General features: G+C 38.3%; 2 protein-coding genes across 3 annotated transcripts; both read right to left on the bottom strand.

The window, feature by feature from the left end:
- Window positions 1–1,973: 1,973 nt before the first annotated feature.
- Window positions 1,974–7,274, bottom strand: LOC306888593 (TM2 domain-containing protein 3). The gene is made up of 6 exons (XM_079447020.1): window positions 7,118–7,274; window positions 6,339–6,434; window positions 6,082–6,242; window positions 4,858–5,032; window positions 3,601–3,676; window positions 1,974–2,444 (listed from the first exon to the last, which is right to left on the bottom strand). Exons 1-6 carry the CDS (start codon window positions 7,176–7,178, stop codon window positions 2,279–2,281), a joined length of 735 nt encoding a protein of 244 aa, XP_079303146.1. The 5' UTR covers window positions 7,179–7,274; the 3' UTR covers window positions 1,974–2,278.
- Window positions 7,275–8,026: 752 nt separating this feature from the next.
- Window positions 8,027–23,309, bottom strand: LOC306888584 (threonine--tRNA ligase 1, cytoplasmic-like). Of its 2 annotated transcripts, none has more exons than XM_079447007.1 (20): window positions 22,949–23,309; window positions 22,559–22,633; window positions 21,738–21,925; window positions 19,168–19,291; window positions 18,962–19,086; window positions 18,767–18,884; window positions 16,885–16,949; window positions 16,726–16,804; window positions 16,409–16,555; window positions 15,355–15,453; window positions 15,061–15,227; window positions 13,873–14,035; window positions 13,421–13,558; window positions 13,255–13,332; window positions 11,728–11,828; window positions 11,549–11,653; window positions 9,772–9,844; window positions 8,926–9,040; window positions 8,503–8,852; window positions 8,027–8,180 (listed from the first exon to the last, which is right to left on the bottom strand). In XM_079447007.1, the coding sequence occupies exons 1-19, from the start codon at window positions 23,282–23,284 to the stop codon at window positions 8,704–8,706; spliced, it is 2,445 nt and encodes an 814-aa protein (XP_079303133.1). In that variant the 5' UTR covers window positions 23,285–23,309; the 3' UTR covers window positions 8,027–8,180; window positions 8,503–8,703. The 2 variants fall into 2 exon arrangements, with proteins under 2 accessions (XP_079303133.1, XP_079303132.1); XM_079447006.1 differs by having other exon boundaries at window positions 22,559–22,636; window positions 22,949–23,306.
- Between the last annotated feature and the right edge of the window lie 671 nt (window positions 23,310–23,980).

Below are 23,980 nucleotides of genomic sequence, written 5' to 3' on the forward strand. Positions count from 1 at the left end.
GAAGCTGTGGTCGGAGGTCCGGATGAACTAAAACACAGATGTGTGGAGATATGAAGAGAAGAAACGAGCACTTACATTCAGTCCCAGTGACAGATTCTGTGTTTGTTCAGGCTGAAACACGACCAAAGAGCCTGAAGGGTCTCGAAACGCCCCGTTCTGACCGATTATAGAAGATGTTTCACATTCTACAGATATTCAGAGCTGTTTAACTCTTCCATCACCAGTCCTAGTGCTGCTAGTGCCTTTACCAGAGCCGCTGTCAGCTGCTGGACTAGAACACAGATGAACAAACCAGAGTCAGACACTAACCTGTCATTCCTGGGAGATTGTTTCAGCTTTATGCTCAGTTTAGCTTCCTATCATCATGTCTTCATTCATACTAGTGCAAAAAACATCCAAAGTACACATTTAAGTGTTTTTATTACTTAATTCCACTATTTGCATCTGTAGATTTCAATTTCAATCCATATCTTTAAAGAGTTTTTTCTCTTATATACAGCAGACTTTAGAGTTTCATTCCTCTGGATTCTGAAGGTTTCTTCAGATTTATACAACATTTTATTCCTAAAAACATGGTTAAAATGTGTTTGTTTTCAGACTGTTTACAGTATTTTCTATGGAAGGCCTGTTTTCTGCCACAGAATAAAAAAAGGAATTTTTTTCATGCAATTCTCGCAAAAAACAATAGCAAGCTTTCTGCCATGGAATATAAAATAAAAAAAGGTAATTGCAAATTCTCACAATTGCAAGTTTAGATATTTCACAATTCTGATTTTAAATCTCACAATTCAGTTTATATCCATATTTCAGAGTTTATATCCGTGATTCTGACTTTTCTTTGCACAATTGTTAGATATAAACACAGAATTGTGAGACAAATGACTGAATTGAGAATTAAAGTCACTATTACCTATTTATTTTTTTGTGCCACGGCGGAGACAAGCTTACACAATTTTCTGATTTATGGAGTGATAAAAACAAGCCTCAGGTTAAAACCTGTAATATAATCAAATCCAAACTAGTGCTGTCAAACGATTAATCGCTTTCAAAATAAATTGTTTTTCTTCACATAATATATGTGTGAGGTGTATATTTATGTATATATAACTACACACACATGCATGAATATACAGTATTTAAGAAAAATGTTAAATATAAATATATTTATATATAATCTCAATTAGATGAATACAAATATATTCTAAATATGTGTGCATTTACATAAATATAAACAGTACACACACACATTATGTAAACAAAAACTCTTATTTTGGATGTGATTAATCGTTTGACAGCACTAATCCAAACTAATTTTGAGCCTGACTTTATCTTCATATTTTCACCTGTAGTGTCTCATCTTGCTGAATCTGTGAGGAATATATATATATATATATATATATATACCCTGCAGCCCAAGACTGGTCGTCCACTGAAGCTAAGCAGGGTTGAGCTGGTCAGAACCTGGATGGGAGACCTCCTGGGAAAACTAGGTTGCTGTTGGAAGAGGTGTTAGTGAGGCCAGCAGGGGGTGCTCACCCTGTGGTCTATGTGGGTCCTAATGCCCCGGTATAGTGACGGGGACACTATACTGTAAAAAGCACCGTCTTTCAGATGAGACGTCAAACCGAGGTCCTGACTCTCTGTGGTCATTAAAAATCCCATGGCACTCATCGTAAAGTGTAGGGGTGTAACCCCGGTGTCCTGGACAAATTCCCTCCACTGGCCCTTTTCTATCATGGCCTCCTAATAATCCCCATACACTTGATTGGCTCTCTCTCTCTCCTCTCCACCTGTAGCTGGTGTGTGGTGAGCGCACTGGCGCCGTTGTCCTGTGGCTGCCGTCGCATCATCCAAGTGGATGCTGCACACTGGTGGTGGTTGAGGAGAGACCCCCACACATGATTGTAAAGCGCTTTGGGTGTACAGCAATACACAATAAAGCGCTATATAAATGCATCATTCATTCATTCATACAGAATCATCATCAACCTGACGGAGTTTTAATCAGAAATCACCAGTGAGAAACAATGAATCATATATATATATACACACAGCAGAAATATTACACAGAAACAGAGGAGTTTAGATACATATTGTACATGTTTTAGACTCCAAACCGTAAAGCGTCTTCCTCCGACGGCTTTGTAAGACGTGCAGCTGAAGGCATGAACGCATCGGGAGCAGATGGGAATCTGCCGCAGTGGGAGTTTGGACGCGACACGTGAGAATCAAGCTGGAAATCTGGGATGGAGGAGTCACAGTCACGCCATCTGAACCCTCAGATGTAGAGAGAGCCGTCGGCCGGCCCCACGTATCCCACGCCGATCAGCAGCACGTCGATCAGTGTCCAGATGCCCAGGCCTCCGAAGCTGAAGAGCTTCCCCAGCCCTTCCCTCCACTGGCCCAGATAGAAGCGGTCCGCACCGAAGCCGCCCAGAGAGATGCTGCGCACACAGAGCGTCCGGTGAGCATGCACCGGGACCACAGCCACAGCAACGTGCCTTAATGCATTACCAGCATGCCAAACTCAATAAGCATTCAGCGTTTTCCTCACGTTGTGTTCTTATTCTGAACTCATATCTCATACGAGTGTTGATTTTTGGAAAAATGCTGGATTTTTGACATCAAGATTTTTTTAAGCTCTTCTTGGCTTGAAAGCAATTAAAGATAGAGATCTACTGTAAATTAGAAAAATGTTGGGCATGACCGAAAGTTTAAGTGGGGTGTAAATATACTCATCTAATTTGCATATTATGACGTCATCAGGGCGGCCATCTTGAATTTCATAATATTCCAACAATATATATAGTTTATAATAACACCAACAATAAAACTGGAGAAAGTACTAAATTATTACTATATTACTATACTATACAGTAGTAAAACGCATGTGAACAGCAGCCTACTTTTTGATCAGTTCATCAGTAATATTCAGGAAATAATAGATATTGAATAGCCTAAGGGAAAATCCATATTTATTTGTGTTAAACGCGGGACTACTTTCAGGAGCTGTGTAATATCACTACGCCTGCTGCACTCAGTAAAGTTCCTTGATTATTACGCAGGAACGAGAGTATAGTTCCTGGCCACAACGGCCTAGAAAATCACAACTTTTCATTTTCCGTCGGTCTTAGTACACGATGTAACTACAGAAGAGTCAAGCTTTAAATAGGAAAATTATGAAAACTCTTTGGTCATTTTTGAGCGAGATGCTAATGGTATAATCAGATTCAATGATCTATGCTAAGCTAAGCTAAATGTCTTACCCGGAGATCAACTGAATGGATTCAAAGACGGTAAAACTCAACTGTTTAACTCTAGGGGAGGTGTAAAATGAGCCTATTTGCAAAAAAAGTGCAGTGTTCCTTTAATATTATTAAAGAGATTTTTAAACAACAACAAAACAATACCGCAACAGCAAGAAGCGTCTCTGTAATAAAACACGAGTTTGTTTGTTCATCACAGGATCACAGAGAGCGAACAAAGAATTTAAACCTAAATCCAATCCAGATGAAAGTACTGAAGCTCAAACAGATTTATCACATCATACTAACACACAACTCTCATGCTTGTGATTGAAATGCGTGTGAAGTGGATCACCTGAGGGCCAGAGCCGTGGACCACTTATATCCCCCCGTCCAGTTACAGAACAGCCGCTTGTGAAACAGCCGCTTACCTGCGAACACAACAGCACAAACACACCTGAAGGAAAACAGCACTCAGTCTTCAGCTGAACACAAAAGAAGATATTGTGAAGAATGAGGGAAACCAAGCAATTGCCGGTAGCCACTGACTTCCGTAGCAGGGATAGAAATATAATGGAAGTCAATGGAGACAAGCGACTGTTTGGTTCCCAGCATTCCTCAAAATATCTCCTTCTGTGTTCAACAGCAGGTTTGGAAAGACATGAGAGTGAGTAACTGATGATGGACGTTTGCATTGAGTCATGACGCTTTCCTCCTCTCATTGCATTTAAAGGGGTCATCAGATGCAAAATGCACTTTTACATGTTTGAACTCAAATGTGTGTTGGTGTGTGTATACAACCACCCTATAATGATAAAAATCCACCCTGTGCTTTTTTATTTAAATCTCCATAAATCAAAACCCCTCTCTCAGATCAAGAATGGCTCCTAAGTGATTGAAGTGATTTGTTGTTGAATGTAATAATGAACACAGCAGACTGATTTACTCCCGACACCTGAGCCGCTGAAGACGCAGTGGATTACGATTGTTTGTGAAGGGAATGCACCGATCCCGATCTACTTAAATGCGTCTATGGTCACGTAAATGATTCGTAATCCAGCTTCACCTCCAGAAGAAGTGAGTATAAGGTTATTTTATGAATCTTTGTGTGTGTGTGTGAGTGATTGAGTGAGTGTTAAGTGTGTGTGTGTGTGTGTGTGAGAGTGTGTGTGTGTGAGTGAGTGAGTGAGTGTGTGTGTGAGTGTGTGTGAGTGTGAGTGATTGAGTGAGTGTTAAGTGTGTGTGTGTGTGTGAGTGAGTGTGAGTGATTGAGTGTGTGTGTTAAGTGTGTGTGTGTGTGTGATTGAGTGAGTGTTAAGTGTGTGTGTGTGTGTGAGTGAGTGATTGAGTGAGTGTTAAGTGTGTGTGTGAGTGAGTGTTAAGTGTGTGTGTGTGTGTGTGAGTGAGTGTTAAGTGTGTGTGTGTGTGTGAGTGAGTGTTAAGTGTGTGTGTGTGTGTGAGTGATTGAGTGAGTGTTAAGTGTGTGTGTGTGTGAGTGTGAGTGATTGAGTGAGTGTTAAGTGTGTGTGTGTGTGTGAGTGTGAGTGATTGAGTGTGTGTGTTAAGTGTGTGTGTGTGTGATTGAGTGAGTGTTAAGTGTGTGTGTGTGTACCGAGGCAGTGCACGTGCTCCAGAGCTTCACAGCTAGCGTTATAGCGTCTGCGGGGACACGACACAGTCATGCAGCTGGTGGAGTTTGAGCAGCGATACTGTGACGGATCCAGCTGCCAACAGAAGCGACAGTCCAGCGTCAGCGTGAAGTTCTGCTGCGGCAGACTCTGCTCGTTCTGAAACACACACGCAGAACAACAGACTGGAAAACACCTCTTAACTAATGCATTAAGCATCTGAGCTCTTTATTTTCACTTATTATTAAACAACCAACAGATTATTTATGAACTCAAATGCTTTAAAATATGGTGATCTTGTTGATTTCAGAATTGCACAGATTATTTATAAAGCACATAATCTACTTCCCAAATGTATTTATGGGCTTTTAGAAATAAGAAACTCATTCACATATTTAAGGTCAAATATAAATAATAGATATGTATCCATCAAAGTGTAGAATAACTGTGGTGAGGAATTCAGAACGTGTTCCTCAAACAATGTTCAAAAATAATCTGATAAATAATATATAACTCTAAATGAGTAATCTGTATATGGAATATGTAATATAATTTAGGGTTATTAAAGTTAACAAAAACATGTTCATTATTAGAAATACAATCAATGTTAACTGAAATAAAATAAAACAAAACTTATTTTAAGATAGCTGACAAGCATTTCTCATTTTTATTTAGTTTACTTTGTGTACTAAAATAACAAATTAAAATAAAAACTATTTTAAATTATATATTTAAAAACAACAAAAACTAATAAAAATGAGAAAATTAATAGAAAATGTCATTCAAAATTTTGACAAACTGTAACAGTATCACACTGATATAAAAATAAGACTGAAGGTGTATTTATCTACTAAACTAAATTTATTTACGTAACTGTCATTTTCAGTTACATATAGAGGTCTTTGTATGTTTAATGTGAATAATTAGTATGAATAATTTAGAATAATTTATTTGTTGAAGTGATACTTATTAAAAAAGGGTCAATAAAACAAGCTTTTTCGTTTAATATGTAAATAAGTCTGAAATTGTGGATGAGGACAGAAATAATTTCTTGACGGTTTTCTAATATTAAAAAATGATCCAATAACTATTTATTTTCCAAAAATGAAGTTTCAAAATGATTTCAGTGGACGACACAGCAATGTGTGATTTATAATGGAGCGAGGCGAGTGTTACGGGTCAAACTGGACACTCTGAGAGGATCTCACCACACAGTGAACGCCGGCTCTGGCTCTGCAGGTGAAGTTGGCCGGCCGGCCGTAGCTGCAGTTGTGATGAAATGCGCAGATCATGCAGTCGGCTGGGAGTCTGGAGCACAGACCGCCGCTGGGACACCTGGACAGGTAGCTATCGGTCACCACCGGAGCAGCTGAGCACACACACACACACACACACACACAGAGATGTTTATGCTGGATGCTCCGTATGAATCTGATGCTCTGGACGGTGCTGGAGGGTCACTCACCGGAGGAAGCGGTCAGGGCCACCGGGCTGCTCATCACCGGGCTCTGCTGCGCTGTATACGGCGGCTCCTGACCCACGTGAGGAGAGCTCAGATACGCTGAGAGAGAGAGAATCAGAATCAGCTTTATGGCCAGGTATGTTTGCACATACGAGGAATTTGTTTTAGTGACAGTAGCTCCACAGCAACAGAGAGACAGCAACAGGACACAGATAATAAATAAAAAAATTACAAATAAAATAATGTACAAATATACAAAAATGGACAATGTGCCAAATAGCACAAACACAATATACAAAATAGACAATTATGTATGTACAGGTATGTTAGGGGCAAATTTGAAATGTAATAAGTATGTGTGTAAAATAAAAAAAAGACACACACACACACAGAAAGAGAGAGAGAGACACACACACACACAGAGAGAGAGAGAGAGAGACACACACACACACAGAGAGAGAGAGAGAGACACACACACACACACACACAGAGAGAGAGAGACACACACACACACACACACACACAGAGAGAGAGAGAGAGAGAGAGAGAGAGAGACACAGACACACACACACACACACACACACACACACACAGAGAGAGAGAGAGATTCATTATTATCATGAATTAATTTGTATTGTACAGTACAGTAGTACCGTGGTAAGAGTGCTCCTCATCCTAGTGTAAATAAACCGTGATAATATTGATGAACTGTAACAGAAACACGGTACTTCCACGGTAACAGAGTCCAGAGGCAGATAACGAGGAGTTTAGCGAGCTCTTACCGATCACACATTTGGAGTAAATGTCCAGCAGCAGCAGAAACAGCATTAAATACGAGCTCATGGTGTTCCGTTCGCGATTAAAAACACATTTCAGTCCGTTCTCTAGCGTCCAGATCCACAACTCCGCTGACTCTACTTCCGGCTTCCGCTCCCGTAAAAGTCCCAGCGGCTCATAGTTCAACATAAAAGTCCCATGAAGCACGTCTTTGCTTTAATGAGAGAAAAAATAACGTCCAATATTTTACTGAAAAAAATTTGCTATCTTGATAAAAAATAAATAATGAACCCCAAAACATTTCCAAATAATATAGTTTACACATGCACTAGATGTAAACAAGGAAAAGAGCATGGTTACTACCGGAAATAAAGTAAAGAAAGAAAGGAAAACATTGTGCTATGAATTGCTCACACGTTCTAATTTGTTACACTAAGTTTAAATTGTTATAATGTTTTCTATTATTTTGATCTATTCATTGTTATTATATTTTTCCACATATATTGCCAATATAGCAATTCTGAATTTAATTGAAAGAAAGGAAGACAGAAGTAGATTTTAAGATGCATAATATCTATACAGCTAGCTCCAGATGTTAGGTCTCTGCTGATGTTTCTAAACTGAGGAAGAAACTTTGCTTCATTAAATGTAATTTGTACACTGGTTTAATGTGACAGCGATGAAAGATTAAGAGAGAGTTATAATGGTCATTAAAACTAAATTGCTTTGATATAAAAGACATTACTTTATAAACTCACACATTATTAACAGACTGAATTAGTTTTCATTTGTAAAAAGAACAGACTAATTTGGAATATATTGTTTTGGTATTATTTATATACTCATTTATATTTATTGATTTTTCTATAAATATTAGATAAAGACGAGCTTCCAAAGGAACAAACGATAAACATGACAGTGATTCTCTGAGTCTTTATTTCTAACCGTCAGAACACAAGACACTTCGACACCAAACCATCATCCAACAAACACAAGCCTTCACTTTCAGAGCATCCTCTTCTCACTCCATCTCTCCTCCTCCTCCTCCTCCTCCGACTCAGACTCCTCCTCCTCCTCCGACTCAGACTCCTCCTCCTCCGACTCAGACTCCTCCTCCTCCTCCGACTCCTCTTCCTCCTCCATCTCAGACTCCTCCTCCTCCTCCTCAGACTCCTCCTCCTCCTCCTCCTCCTCAGACTCCTCCTCCTCCGCCTCTTCCTCCTCTTCCTCCGTCGTCTCAGACCCCTCCTCCTCCATCTCAGACTCCTCCTCCTCCTCCGTCTCAGACTCCTCCTCCTCAGACTCCTCCTCCTCCTCCGTCTCAGACTCCTCCTCCTCAGACTCCTCCTCCTCCTCGTCCTCCTCCTCAGACTCCTCCTCCGTCTCAGACTCCTCCTCCTCCTCCGTCTCAGACTCCTCCTCCTCATCCGTCTCCTCCTCCTCCTCCTCCTCCGTCTCAGATTCCTCCTCCTCCTCCGTCTCAGATTCCTCCTCCTCCGTCTCAGACTCCTCCTCCTCCTCAGACTCCTCCTCCTCCTCCTCCTCCTCAGACTCCTCCTCCTCCTCCTCTGACTCCTCCTCCTCCTCCGTCTCAGAAGTCTTCCTCGGCGCTGCGGCAGCGTGAGTGTCTGAGGAGCATCAGTCTCTGCATCACCTGCTCCACACTCAGCTCTCCGTGCACTTTATTATCTCTGGTTCTGACGTTCACGCTGCTAGCGGCGCGCTCCTTCTCTCCCACCACTGCCAAACAAACACACATCAGCGCATGCCTTCAGAGAAGAGCCTCAAACTCTCTCAGACGCTCAGCTCTCACCCAGGATGAAGTTATACTGCGCCAGCTGCGCGTTACGAATCTTCTTATTCAGGAGACAACCGGAGTCCAGATCAGCATCGGCCATGAATCCAGCTTCAACAAACCTCTTACAGACCTGCAGCGGGAGGAAGATCACTGATCAGATGAGAACAATTCACTTCAGCTCCATTAATAACACAGTATTTCTGCAGCATCAGTATTTGATGAAGCTTGCAATGCAAGAATAGCATTAAATATCCTCCACAGCTACAACACATTTGGTAACACTTTCTATGAAGCCCGTATTTTTAAGGCATTATAATGAATGCATAATGCATTATAAAAACCTTAAAATTATATCTCAATGAATAATCATAACAACAATTATAATACTTTATACTTACATATTTGTGGTTATAACTTTTAAGAGTGATTAATTATAACACACAATGAACACCTTATTAAATCTATTTGATTTGTAATGGATTATATCATATCTTGACATTAAGATCTGCACAGTATCTCACTACATCTAGTGTTTCCTGAGAGGATAATGTGATCAGAGCTAGTTAATACTTTCAACCATATATATACACACACATATACACACAGACATATAGGTATATACACTACTAAAAATAGTTACTTATATTTGAATATTACATATTTTACAAACAAATCTAAATTAATATAAAATATATTTATTTTGCTGAGATTTGATGTTGTGGCAAAATTTAGCATCATGATTACGCAATGACATCATAACGTGATTGATCAACTTTTATCAACAAATCGACCTTCCTTTAGCAACTTTCTCTGAAAAGGAGTTGTCAACACAGCTGCCTGATCTCAGAGCAGATGCTGTACCTGTTTGGCGTATTCTTCAAGAGACGGGTTCACAGGCACCAGCATCACCTGACGTGGAGACAACCACAGCGGCCTGACCAAACACAACACACACAGCTCGAGAAGGCTTTCTGAGAACACACACCTTCACTCTACAAGCTGTCCACACTGCAAATGTGATGCAGGTCTGCAAAGATACGGCTGTAATGCAACTACATCTCATTACATATGCACAGAGGTTAGCCAATGGCAACAGACTTAAGACATTAACATATAGGAGTCTTAAAGACACAGCAGCAAAAGTGCTCTTAATGTAGCAGTGATTTAAGGTGAAGAGAGACGGTTGTAAAGGGTCAAATAATACATTGTTTTGAGAATATTGTATTAAATTTATTTTTTATGAATTTTGTATTTTCAATCTTCATTTTGAAAAGTAATTGTTATGTGCTTCTGCCATATTAGTTTTTGCCTTTAAATTTAGTGTCATTTTATCGTCTCATTTTTACACTGCAAAAATTATTCTTAATTAGTATTTTTGTCTTGTTTTCTTTTATAAATATCTAACCATTTTTGAAATCAAGATGAATTTACTGTACAAGTAAAATGACTTAACATATGTCTTGTTTTCTGTAAAAAAAAATTATAATTTATATATATATATATATAAATAAATAAATAGATAAAATAAATATTGTTAGGTTTTTTTCTTAAAACAAGCAAAAATATTTGCCAATGGGGACAATAATCATGTTTCACCTTTGAATCGAGATTATTTTTCTTGCTTTTCTTGTTTAAAGCAAAAACTAACAACATTTTTTTTCTTCAAAAACAAGACTTAATATCTTAAATCACTTGTCCAGTAAATGCATCTTGATTGAAGGATGTTTAGATATTTATACTAGAAAACAAGACACAAATACTCAGTAAGTCATTTTTTGCAGTGTTTTAGTGCTTATTTGGCTGCTTCTGATGACTGTTACTGACGTTTGCTTACAGCTGATAGTTCAAAATAAGTCTCATTAAATTTCATAAAACACCCCTACTATACATCCATAAATAATATGCATCTTGAACGTGCTCTAAGGAAAACATTTCATTTCTTTCCTTTCCAGAATATGTTATTAAATATGTTTAATAATGTATTTTTGATAGTGCTGTCAAATGATTAATCATATCCAAAATAAAGGTTTTTGTTTACATAATATATGTGTATGTTTATTGTTTATTATATATGCACAGTAAACATACAGTATATATTTTGGAAATATTTACATGCATATACATTTATTTATATTCTTAGATTTAATATTATATATAAATATATTTAATATATACACAACATATTTTTCATATATATATATACACACACACACACACACACATACATACGCATGTGTTTGCATTTATATATAAATAATAAATATACAGCACACACATATACTATATAAACAAACTTTTATTTTGGATGCAATTAATCGTGATTAATCGTTTGACGGCAGTAATTTTTGAATTAACGTTTACTATCAACTAACAGTTTCAATCCAATATAACACTTGATTATTTGCCCAACACCAAAAGTCTTATGACATCACCTGATCTGCAACACTCACATATTAGTTATGATACTAGTATTAATTACTAATGTTATCAAGATGTTTACACAGTTAACAATCTGAATGAGAACTGTAAAAAATATAGTATTTAGTTATTTTCTCAACTTTATTTCAATTACTGAAATCGATTTCTTAGTTTTAGTAAAGACTAATGGAATATATACAGATAATATCAGTTTTATCACCATTTCCCGGCGTAGTTCTCGGTGAGGATGGCGATCATTCTCTCCACGGAGCCCAGGATGGCGCGGTGAATGATGACCGGTCGGTCCTTGTCGTCGCCATCTCTCCTGCAGCGGGTCAGACGATTAAACTCTGAATCACAGCTGTGTGAGCTTCCACAGATCATCTGAGCTCTACTCACCCCACATACGTCAGATTGAAGCGGATGGGCAGCTGGAAGTCCAGCTGAATCGTGGCACACTGGTGATAACGGCCGATGGCGTCTTTAATCTTAATGTCAATCTACAACAAGAGATGATTATTATTCCTGCACGACAAACGCCTGCTTCAGAGGATTTATGTTTGGAGTTTAAAAAACCCAGAATAACATGGAATCAGTGTTAGTAATGTATGCAGACAAACCAAAACTTATTCAGACACCCTCAGCATTTCTCACTTTATATCACAGTTTATTTGCTATCATTTAGAAAATGGTAATAAAATATGAGAAGAGCTCAGAGTTAAACTGCGTCAGAACAAATTGATCTTGATAATGTCAGATAACTTTGATAGAAAGGTATGTAATGAATTGGGTTGAATAGCTGTCCGCTGTTAAATTTAAGAACATAATTAGATAAAACCAATTTAGCTCAACTAATTACCAAGCAATGCTTCATTTAGTTCAGTCTGTGGTGGAAAAACATCACATTAGCAATTAAAGAAAAACACTGAAGCAAAACATGATCAGATCAAAGTGTCTGAATAATGTTTGATCCCAGATTCTTATCAGTTTTACTGGTAGTCCACCGTATGAAGACACAGTTTACTTTATTTTGCTCTCCTCATTTGCATAAATGAACTATAGTGTCCTGCACCCACTAAAAAATATCAAAATCTATATCTGGTGTCTGAATCATTTTTGGTTTGACTATACAGTATATATTCATTTTAGTTTTACCAATTTTATTATGTGCTTTTGGCATTTTTATTAAAAAAAAATATATATATATATATATATATATATTTTTAGCTTTAATTTCTTTTTATTAGTTTTAGCAATGTTAGTACAAGTAGTTTTTAATTTGAAGTTTTTGATCTAATATTTATATTTTATTACCAGCTGTTCTCAAAACCCAAAAAACCCAAATGAGTGAAACTACAGCAATACCACAAAATACTGCTAATAGCATCCAATACAATGCTTTCCAAAAGCTTCTTTTCTATCATTGTTTTTTATTTTTGGAATTTTTGGAAAAGAAATGATAGAAATTAATACTTTTAGTCAGCAAGGATGCTTTAAATTGATTAAAAGTGCTGATAAAAACATGTATAATGTTACAGAAGTTTTCTATTTCAGATAAATGCTGTTCTTCTGAACTTTCTGTTCATCAAAGAAACCTGGAAAATACTACTCAGCTGTTTTCAACATAATAATAATAATAATAATACATGTTTTTTGAGCAGCAAATCAGCATATTAGAATGATTTCTGATGCTAGAAATTTAGCTTTTGAAATCACAGGAATGAATTACTTTTTAAAATATAATTCAAGTAGAAAACAGTTATTTTAAATAATAAAAATATTTCAAAATTACTTTGGATCAAATAAATGCAGGCTTGGTGAACTGAAGAGACTTCTTTAAAAAACAAGAAAAATATATATTTTTTATTTCAGCTTAATTTCAATTAACCAAAACATTTGTTGATTTATGAGGAGCACTTTCCTGACCTTGGGTCCATAGAAAGCCCCGTCTCCTGGATTAAGCTTCCACGGCTCTCCGAACTCATTCAGGCTGTTCTCGAGTTGCTACAAAATACAAACTCAGTTAATATTCCACAGAAACATCTACAACACTCCAATCTTAAAGACAGCAGGGAAAATGCTATTCTGGAACCTTCTCAGCCTGATTCCACACAGCGATGTCGCCCAGAAACGTCTCCGGACGCGTGGAGAGATGCAGCTGGAAGGAGAAGCCGAAGACATCATAGACGCAGCGCAAGAAATCCAGACAGCCCTTCATCTCCGACTCGATCTGAAACACAAGCAGCAAACAATCAGGTTCTGTCTCTGCAAAGATCTAGATCAGCTGCTGAGCTCTTTATTAAAGGCACTGTGTGTCTCTGTGGGATTGACAGCGGAGTACATCAAGCTTTTATTATTCATTTAGTGTGCTAAAATAACTAAAACTGAAATAAATAACACTATATAGAATAAAAAATAAAAAAAAAACTAATAAAAATTACAAAACCGCACAATAAAATTACTTTAAAATTTTACTAAAATTTAAATGAAAAAAAAAATATATATATTTTCTAGTATCTGAAAGACAGTGAAGCGTCGCTGCACCTGATCCATAGTGCAGAATATATGAGCGTCGTCCTGCTGGAAGCGGCGGACTCTCGTGAGGCCCGTCAGTGTTCCTGAGAGCTCGTTACGATGCAAAACACCAAAATCAGCCAATCTGAGGGGAAGTTCACGCCAGGAGCGCGGCCGATGGCCGAACATCAGACTGACAGACAGAGGAACAGGTGGACAGATGAAGGACGGACACAAGCAGATAATGCTAGGTTCAAAACATGAACATTACATCAGCATTCATATACAATCAACATACAGCGGCTAAGTATTAAACACCTCACTATTTCTATCAGTAAATATATTTCTAAAGGTGCTGTTGTCTTGAAATTATCACCAGATGTCGGCAACAACCCAAGCTATCCATACATACAAATAAAACAGAACAAATGGTGAGGTGGTGAGGTGTTCAATACTTATGTTACCCGCTGTATAATTAAAAAAATTAATACAACAATATATGTATTTTTAACTACAGTTTGTCAGTAATGTATTTTAACCATTGCTTTAAAAAAAGTACATATGATTTTCAGCTTCAGTCGGACATTATAACTTGCGATTTCTAGTACAATAATCTAAACACTGGATGATGTCAGTTTCAAAATTCGGGTTTAATTTTTTTGACATATTAGAGTCAAACGTTTTTCTAATTTTTGTCACTCCATAATTCTGAAAATGCTTAGAACGGACAGAAAACACTGTATTTTCTCTGTATTTTGGGGAGATTAAAATGTTGTATATAATCAAGCAAGTTCTATATGAACAAGTCCCTCTGTAAAACCTTCAGGATACAGACAGTGTGGTGTGTGCAAGTGCTCCTGAAGCAAAGATGTACGGCTCAGTGTAGGAGAAAAAACTCTTTTTGAGAAAACAGCCTTTAAATATATGTACTGTAATTGAAATCTATGGACACAAATAGATATAAAATAAACACATAACAGTGTCTTTTGGATGTTTTCTTTCCACTAGTCTGAAAAAAACACTATGAAAAAACTAAAATCCCCAAATCTCAAACTTGACAGATACATGAAAAAACAAACAGTGTTTTTACCTGCAGTGTCTCCCCTTAAACATAAGAAAACTTGCAATACATGCCAATCAACTGGGAAGTATGGCGAGATCTATTATTTAATATTTGAACCCTTATTACATCTAATCCAGCTCAGAGTTCTGGTTTACCAGTGTCCAGGGCAGTTCATGGGCTTCAGAGCGAAGACGTCTTGCTCCACGGGGAAGGAGAACATGTTTTCACTGTAGTGCTGCCAGTGACCAGACGTCTCCCACAGTTTACTGTTATAGATGTTCGGAGATGCCACCTCCTGGAAGCCACGTCTGCTGTACTCCTCCTGCGCGCACACACACACACACACACACACACACACACACGCACACACACACACACACACATCATGAACGGCGCTGTGGGATTCAGCGTTTGACTGTACTTTATACTGAGCTTGTTTGCTGATGTACCCTGATGAACTCCGTCAGCGTGTTGTAGATGTAAGCGCCTCGCGGCAGAAAGAAGCAGCTTCCTGGACTCAGATCATGGAAGAAGAAAAGTTCTTGATCCTGCAAATCACACCACAAGAGAGCGAGATCTTAACAAGCTCCTTCACTCATACTTGAGGAGGAAGTGACATGCATCGCCCCACGGGAGGTGAAGAGACACGTCTGATCAGACAAACTGTCTCCACAGTAAAATACATGATAATGACCTAGAGACCATACGGCACGGCTGTTATATGCAGTATAGGGGCGTTTCATGAGGTAAGAGAAGTCAAAAAGCAAAACCCATTAGCTTTGTGTAATTTAGGAGCTTTCAGCTGGACTGAACACGACGGACACCGACTGATCCTCACAGAAGCCGAGAAACTCACTCACGGTCATTAAGAGACGCATGTCACACGAGGGGAAAAAACCTTCAAGATGAACAATGTGAACGGCCCATTCTCAAATAACATTATGAAAAGCAACTGCATTTTCTGAACAAAATTCATTTTGCATTTCTTTACAAAGCTGCAGTCCATGAAACAGGGTCTGGGGAAGCCAATAAAGAGCAAATAATAGACAGATAATAATCATTAACAATCATAAACATGTCCAATTAAAATAATTATAAAATAAAACACTAACAATTCATGAAATCATAAACATAAAATTAAAATAAAGAATTTAGAATTAAAACAATAAAAACACTACTAATTAATTAAATCATAAAAATGTAAAATTACAATAAAAAATAAAACAACATTCCAAACAAAACACTAAAAGTAAAAAAAAATAACATTTTAAATAAATGAAATTGTTTAAAACATCCAAATAAAACAAACCATAAAATGACATTTTAAAATAAAACATTAATAATCAAGTCAGAAAAATGAAAGTAAAACACTTACTAAAAATGAATTAAATGAAATCTGAGAATGCCTTCCAGTAAATATTCAGCTCAGAGGGGTTCGGCGTGATGAAGAGTTTGTGAATCTGTGGCTAGATCAATAAACCAGAGGCTCTGACTCTCACGCACCTTCCCGATCTTGCGGTGGTCTCTGTTTTTGGCTTCTTCCTGGAAACGTTCCCATTCCTTCAGCCTTTTGCTGTCAGGAAAAGAAATGCCATAGATCCTCTGGAGCGTCTCCATGTCCGAGCGGCCTTCCCAGTACGTGGATGAATTCTGAACAACATCACAATAACATCACACGACAAAGCAGCTTCCCAGCAGAACTGCAGCTCTAAAGCATTTCTACTTGCATTTATGTCACAACCAAGTTGCTAGTGCTGATACAAACAGAAGTATAAGATCATATTGAAACCTGTAAGAGTGATATAAAGGTGTCTGAGTACCTTATAGATCTTGAGTGCCTTGATTTTGCCGGTGTGTCGTACATGCGGTCCGCGGCACAGATCGATCAACGGGCCGCACCTATGAGAGGAAGCGCATGAACTCATGATGGGAAGAGGCTTATAGCATCCGTACGGAGAGATCAGGCATCCCTGCGTTACCTGTAGACGGTGGTGGTGGGACTGGACACCTTCTCATTCAGGATCCGACACTTGAACTTGTTGTACTACAATAATAGAAGCAAATGTCCACAGAAAAACACAGGGAGCAGGTTGATCAGATGATAATACCATGTGATTTAGTTTGGGATCAGTCAGATTTTTAATGTTTCTTCTGCTCATCAAGGCTGCATCTATTTGATCAAAAATACAATATTGTGTGAAATATTATTGCCATTTAACATAACATTTTTCTATTTTAATATACTTTCAAATATAATGTATTTCTGTGATCTGCAGCTGTATTTTCAGCATCATTACTCCAGTCTGTCACGTGATCTTCAGAAATCATAATAATATACTGATTTATAGTCAATGTTGGAAAGCGTTGTGCTGCTTCATATTGTTTTGGGGACCTGTGATATTTTTTAGGATTCTTTGATTAATAAAAAGTTAAAAAGAACACCATTTATTTAAAAAATACATTTTGTGTTACAATATACAATGCTATTCAAAAGATTGGGGTCAGTAATGTTTTGTTTCGGAGAGATGTGTTAAATTAATAAATGTCATAGTAAAGACTTATATTGTTAGAAAAGATTTCTATTTTGAACAAATGCTGCTCTTTTTAACTTTGTATTCATCAAAGAATCAAAGCAATTATGAGTTTCAACAATAAATCAGTATATTATTATGATTTCTGAAGATCATGTGACACTGAAGACTGCAGTAATGATGCTGAAAATACAGCTGCAGATCACAGAAATAAATTCTGTTTTAAAGTATATTAAAATAGGAAACCAATATTAGAAATTAAAATAAGATTTCACAATATTACAGTTTTTTCTATATTTTTTGATTGAATAAATACAGCCTTGATGAGCAGAAGAGACATGAAAAATCTCTCTGATCCCAAACTTTTGAGCGCGGTGTATTTACCATGATAGTAAATAAATAACATCTTTATTTGCAATCTGAAATATGGTACTTTAAACAAGAACATGATTTAAATAAAAATGGTTGTAAATGTAGGGTGGTGTTTAAAAATGATTGGTTTTCTGTTTTTATTTTTCTGAATTACATTTTAATTTTTAATAATGCATTAAAATTGTAACAATAACAGGGACCTATGAAATGTGTTTCATGTTTTCCCAAATGTTGTTTTCTGTTTTTATTTAATTTTTTGGGTTGGGTTCTGTTTTAATGGCTTAATAATTTAAAATTGTAACAATAAAAGGTCCCTATAAAATGTGTTTGAATTTTCCCAAATAATTGTTTTTCCCCATTTCCATTTTTCTAGATTATTCTTTAATGGTTCAACTAACCAAAAAGCATATCGAACCAAAATATGTTTTTCTTCCATAGAAAAACTTTTAATATTAATTTTTAATAATTTATTAACATTGTAAGAATAATAGAATTAAAGGCATTTTATTTTTTACACCAATTTATTTTTTTTTATATATTTTTTCTGGATTAATTGTTTAATTAAATGTTAATAACCAAAAGGCATGTTTAATCAATAGAATTAATACAGATTTTTAAAAAATTATTCTAATTGTTTTCCAGAAATTCAAGATTCTTTGTTTTATGATTTAATACAAAATTATCAAAAATGGTGGTAAACAAATGAAAAAGTAACAAGCTTTTAATTTTTTAAATGAAAGAAAACAAAAATGGAGTGATATTTCTTAAATAATGTTTTAATAAATTATAGTATTATTCTTCTCATCATTAGTTTGAGAAGGACAGTCTCCTGTAAAACAGTAATATATTTCTGCACTAATTTCTACAATGTATTCAAACTTTTATCAGTAGTAAAGACATTAGTTCCCAATAAATGGCCCTTTTGTTCAAGCGATGAACTATTAAAGTGATTCCTCACCTTAAACATCTCCAGCAGCGTCTCCTTGCGGACCTCCAGTCTCTCGAAGGGCTGCTTGTCCTTCATGATGCTCCTGCAGATGTTCTCCAGATCTCCAAACTCGGAGCTGGACACTCCTCTGAGAACAAACAGCAGATACGCTGAGTTTAAAGCAGCTGTGATCAGATCAGATGGACGTCAGACAGCTCCACTCACTTCTGTCCGTCCAGGAACATGTCGTAGTAGAAGCCGTTCTCGATGGGCGGCCCGTAGCACAAGCATCCGCCGTAGAAGCGCTCCATAGCCTCTCCGAGGACGTGAGCGCTGGAGTGCCAGTAAACCTGAGACACAACACCATCTGCTCAAATATATTCACATACAGGAGTCACGCATGGCTGTGTGGAGACTGTAGAGTTACTGACGGCTTGTGCATCCTCGTGATCGAAGCGCAGCAGCTCCAGACTGCAGTCGGCCTCCAGCGGACGATCTAGATCCCACAGCTCTCCGTTCACACACGCGATCACACAGCTGTCTGCCAGAGCCTGACTACACACACACACAGAGAGACACACACACACACACACACAGACACACAGACACACACACACACACACACAGAGAGAGACACACACACACACACACAAACACAGAGAGACACACACACACACACACACACACACACACACACAGAGAGAGACACACACACACACACAAACACAGAGAGAGACACACACACACACACACACACAGAGAGACACACACACACACACACACACACACACACAGAGAGACACACACACACACACACACAGAGAGACACACACACACACACACACACATAGAGAGAGACACACACACACACAGAGAGACACACACACACACACACACACACACAGAGAGAGACACACACACACACACACACACAGAGAGACACACACACACACACACACACACACACACAGAGAGACACACACACACACACACACACACAGAGAGACACACACACACACACACACACACACACACACACACACACACACACACACACACACACAGAGACACACACACACACACACACACACACACACACACACACACAGAGAGACACACACACACACACACACACACACACACAGAGAGACACACACACACACACACACACACAGAGAGACACACACACACACACACACACAGAGACACACACACACATCATCAACACCATCAGAAAGTTTTAAGACACGTGTCACAGAATTAAAGTCGTCGTGACGTATTGTCAAGTATGGTGACCCATACTCGAAATTGGTGCTCTGCGTTTAACCCATCCAAGTGCACACACACACAGCAGGGAGTAGTGAACAAATGCACACACACACACACACACACACACACACACCGTGAACACACACCCGGAGCAGTGGGCAGCCATGCTGCGGCGCCCGGGGAGCAGTTGGGGGTTCGGTGCCTTGCTCAAGGGCACCTCAGTCGTGGTATTGAGGGTGGAGAGAGCGCTGGACATTCACTCCCCCCACCTACAATCCCTGCCGGCCGGGGACTCGAACCCACAACCTTTGGATTACGAGTCCGACTCTCTAACCATTAGGCCACGACTTCCCCAAAAGCTGAATAATCAATCAAAGTTTAACAAAATATGTGCAGGAACGTTCCACAAAACAGTAAGAAATTCACAAAAGTCATGGGTTCAGTTCCCAGGGAATACATCGTCTGATAATAAATGCAACACGTCAGTTTGGATAAACGCATCTGCCTAATGTAAATATGAAATTACAGAAACGCTTAAAAAAGAGTGATGGATCTATAGACCTCAAAAAATAAGAGTGATAAATGTGTATATAATGTATATGTATATATATATATAGAACTAAAACCATAAAAAAACATTTGCATTCCATTACTTACAAATAAAATAAACAATAACAGAAATAAAGAAAACAAAAAAAACTGCCAAACATAAATTGAAAAGTATGTAAAAGCAAAATGAAGTACTGAAAACACTGATAATATGTAGATTTTTGTGGGACAGGACTATCATCGTTAATAAAACCATAAAAACATTTCTGTTACTTCAAATAAAATAATTAACTAGAAAATAAAAACATACATTAAAATAACTAATTATCCTTATGAAAATGTTAATTGTTTGTCCACCTCAGAAGGTTTTTATTTATTAAAAATATTAAAATTAGAAAAGAAATATTCAACAAAAAAAGAAATGTATTTTATTTCAGCAAGCTGCCAAGCAGTTTAACTCGACGTAAGGAAAAGTACATAGACTACATAGACATAAAAACAAAGCTAAAACTAATAAAAATGCTACAAATGAACAACAAACTTAATACAAACACAAACATGTGTCCCTGCAGCACAAAATCAGTCATGAGTAACACAGGTATATCTGTAGCAATAGCCAACAATACATTGTATGGATCAAAATTATACATTTCTCTTTTATGACAAAAATCATTAGGATATTAAGATCATGTTCCATGAAGATATTTAGTGAATTTCCTACCATAAATATATAAAAACTTCATTTTTGATTAGTAATATGCATTGCTAAGAACTTCATTTGAACAACTTTAAAGGAGATTTTCTCAATATTTAGATTTTTTTGCTCCCTCAGATTCCAGATTTTCAATAGTTGTATCTCAGACAAATATTGTCCTATCATAACAAACCATACATCAATGGAGAGATTATTTATTCAGCTTTCAGATGATGTATAATGCTCAATTTTTAAAAATTGACCAGGGTCATATATAAAAAAATATGGAAAATATTATTTGGAAAATATAAATGGAAAAATAACAATTAATTTTAAATATTGAGTAGAAAAACACAGTAATATCTGACGCTGAATAACAGTGAATTGGAGCAGTTTGTGCTGGACTGCTGGAGAGCGAGAGCAGAGCATCATGGTGTGTCAGGTTTGAGAGAGGAGCAGATGCAGGTGGAATGGTGTTTTAGCTCTCACCTGATGGAGCAGGCCAGCTGATACGGGCTACTGACCCAGGCTGTGGCCCTCAGCATCTGACCATCGGGCAGCTGGACACTGATGGAGTGACCGCCAGCCGCCCGCTCCGCCAGAAGAGCATCGCTCTCCTTCTTCAGCCGCTCATAGAGCTGCAGACGCTCAGAGACGAACACCGGCCCCGGGTCCAGCTGCTCCGGTCAATGAGAGAGAGAGAGAGAGAGAGAGAGAGAGAGGGAGGGAGAGAGAGAGAGGGAGGGAGGGAGAGAGAGAGAGGGAGGGAGGGAGAGAAAGAGAGAAAGAGAGAGAGAGAGAGAGAGAGAGAGAGAGAGAGAGAGAGAGAGAGAGAGAGAGAGAGAGAGAGGAGGGAGGGAGGGAGGGAGGGAGGGGGGAGAGAGAGAGAGAGAGAGGGAGGGAGAGGGAGGGAGAGAGAGGGAGGGAGAGAGAGGGAGAGGGAGGGAGAGGTCAGTGGTCAGTATATGGTCTAACATGAGCTCTGAGAGCAGCTGAGCTGTTAAACATCACATGAATGACACTGATGCAACGACACAGCAATCACACTGACCTCATTAGTGTGTGTGTGTGTGTGTGTGTGTGAGAGAGAGAGAGAGAGAGAGAGAGAGAGAGTGTGTGTGCGTTACCTGTGTCTGTGTGTGTCTCTGTGTGTGTGTGTGTGTGTGTGTGTGTGTGTGTGTGAGAGAGAGAGAGAGAGAGAGAGAGAGAGAGAGAGAGAGAGAGAGTGTGTGTGTGTTACCTGTGTCTGTGTGTGTCTCTGTGTGTGTGTGTGTGTGTGTGTGTGTGTGTGTGTGTGTGTGTTAATGCACCTCTGCCTTCACCTTCTCCTTCTTCTTGTTTTTCTCTTGAGCATCTGAAGCACTGGATCGAGACGGAGCAGCATTCTGCTGAAACACACAAAACAAACCAAAAACACATTCAAACATTATACTTGGGTATTAATGAGCTTATTTCTGGGTTTCTAGTTTTGCAGAATGACACGAATATAAGCTTCCACTTTTACATTAATGCATTTAACAATGCTTTCATCCAAAGCAACTTACAAAACAGGAACCAAGCAAACTAATTTGTTATTTTTGGATTGGATTTGTTGTTGTTGCTTTTTAAAAAAATATTATTTTTAATTGCAGTTGGTTTTTATTATTCTTGCTTTTAAAGATAAAGATTTAAGATGATAGACAGACGATAGACAGATGCACCTTTGCATGTTTTTTCTCCTTTTGTTCTTCAGGTTTGTTCGTCCTCTGGATCTGATTCTGGTTCTGGATCTGGTTCTGGGTCTGATTCTGGATCTGGTTCTGGATCTGGTTCTGGTTGTGCTCAGGTTTGTTCGTCCTCTGCTCCAGCAGCTGCTGTTCCTCTCGGAGGCTCCGGTGGAGGTGCAGAGCGCGGTACCGGAGCTTCTCGTTCTCCGCTCGCAGCGCGTCCAGGCTCGGGTCGCCGGTCAGTCCGTCCTGCAGGCGGTGGATCTCACGACTCAGCGCCTCGATCTGCTCCTCCTGAGCGGACAAACGAGCGGCCATGCTCTCCGCCATCTCCAGCCTCACCGCAGACCGGATCCGCACCGAGAACACCGGATATAACCGCTAATAACAGCCGGTGATTCCAGCAGAGAGCGCTCGGTGGCTCAGACTCATGCATTACACGATCTGTTTCTGTTCTATAATGCTGCTGTTTTTATTTTATTTTACCTGTTTGCTAATTCTATTTAATTTGGCTATTTATTGCATTGTTTTCTTGATTGTGAAGCACTTTGGTACAACATTTGTGCTTTATAAAAACTTAAAATTCACTTTTTTTGTCTGATTGGAGACACTTGAGAAGCATAAAACAATTGCTATCTGAAACACAACCGGAACCCCCCCAGCTAAATATACCAAATATTATTTATTATTTAAATCCTATTTTCTTTAAATATTGTCAAAAATCCAAAGGCTGATACAAATACAGAACAATTATCCACATAAAAAAGCATTTTAAAAAAGCAAAGTAATTAATTAAATTGTCTATTGTTATCAATTGTGACCGGTGCTGAATAAAGTAACAGAACAACAATTTACACCTAAATAGACTTTAATAGTCATTTATTTTAAAACACAGTAAAGAGTTGAAAGTTAAAGCATTGCGTAAACAACCAATCAGAGGCGACGCCCCGCCCATTTTGACAGTCTAGCGCATAGACATAAAGATCTCTAGCGTCCACGCGCTCCGCTCTATGATGCGCAGCTGTC

Source organism: Barbus barbus (assembly GCF_936440315.1).
Source record: "Barbus barbus genome assembly, chromosome: 22".
Lineage (NCBI taxonomy): Eukaryota > Metazoa > Chordata > Actinopteri > Cypriniformes > Cyprinidae > Barbus > Barbus barbus.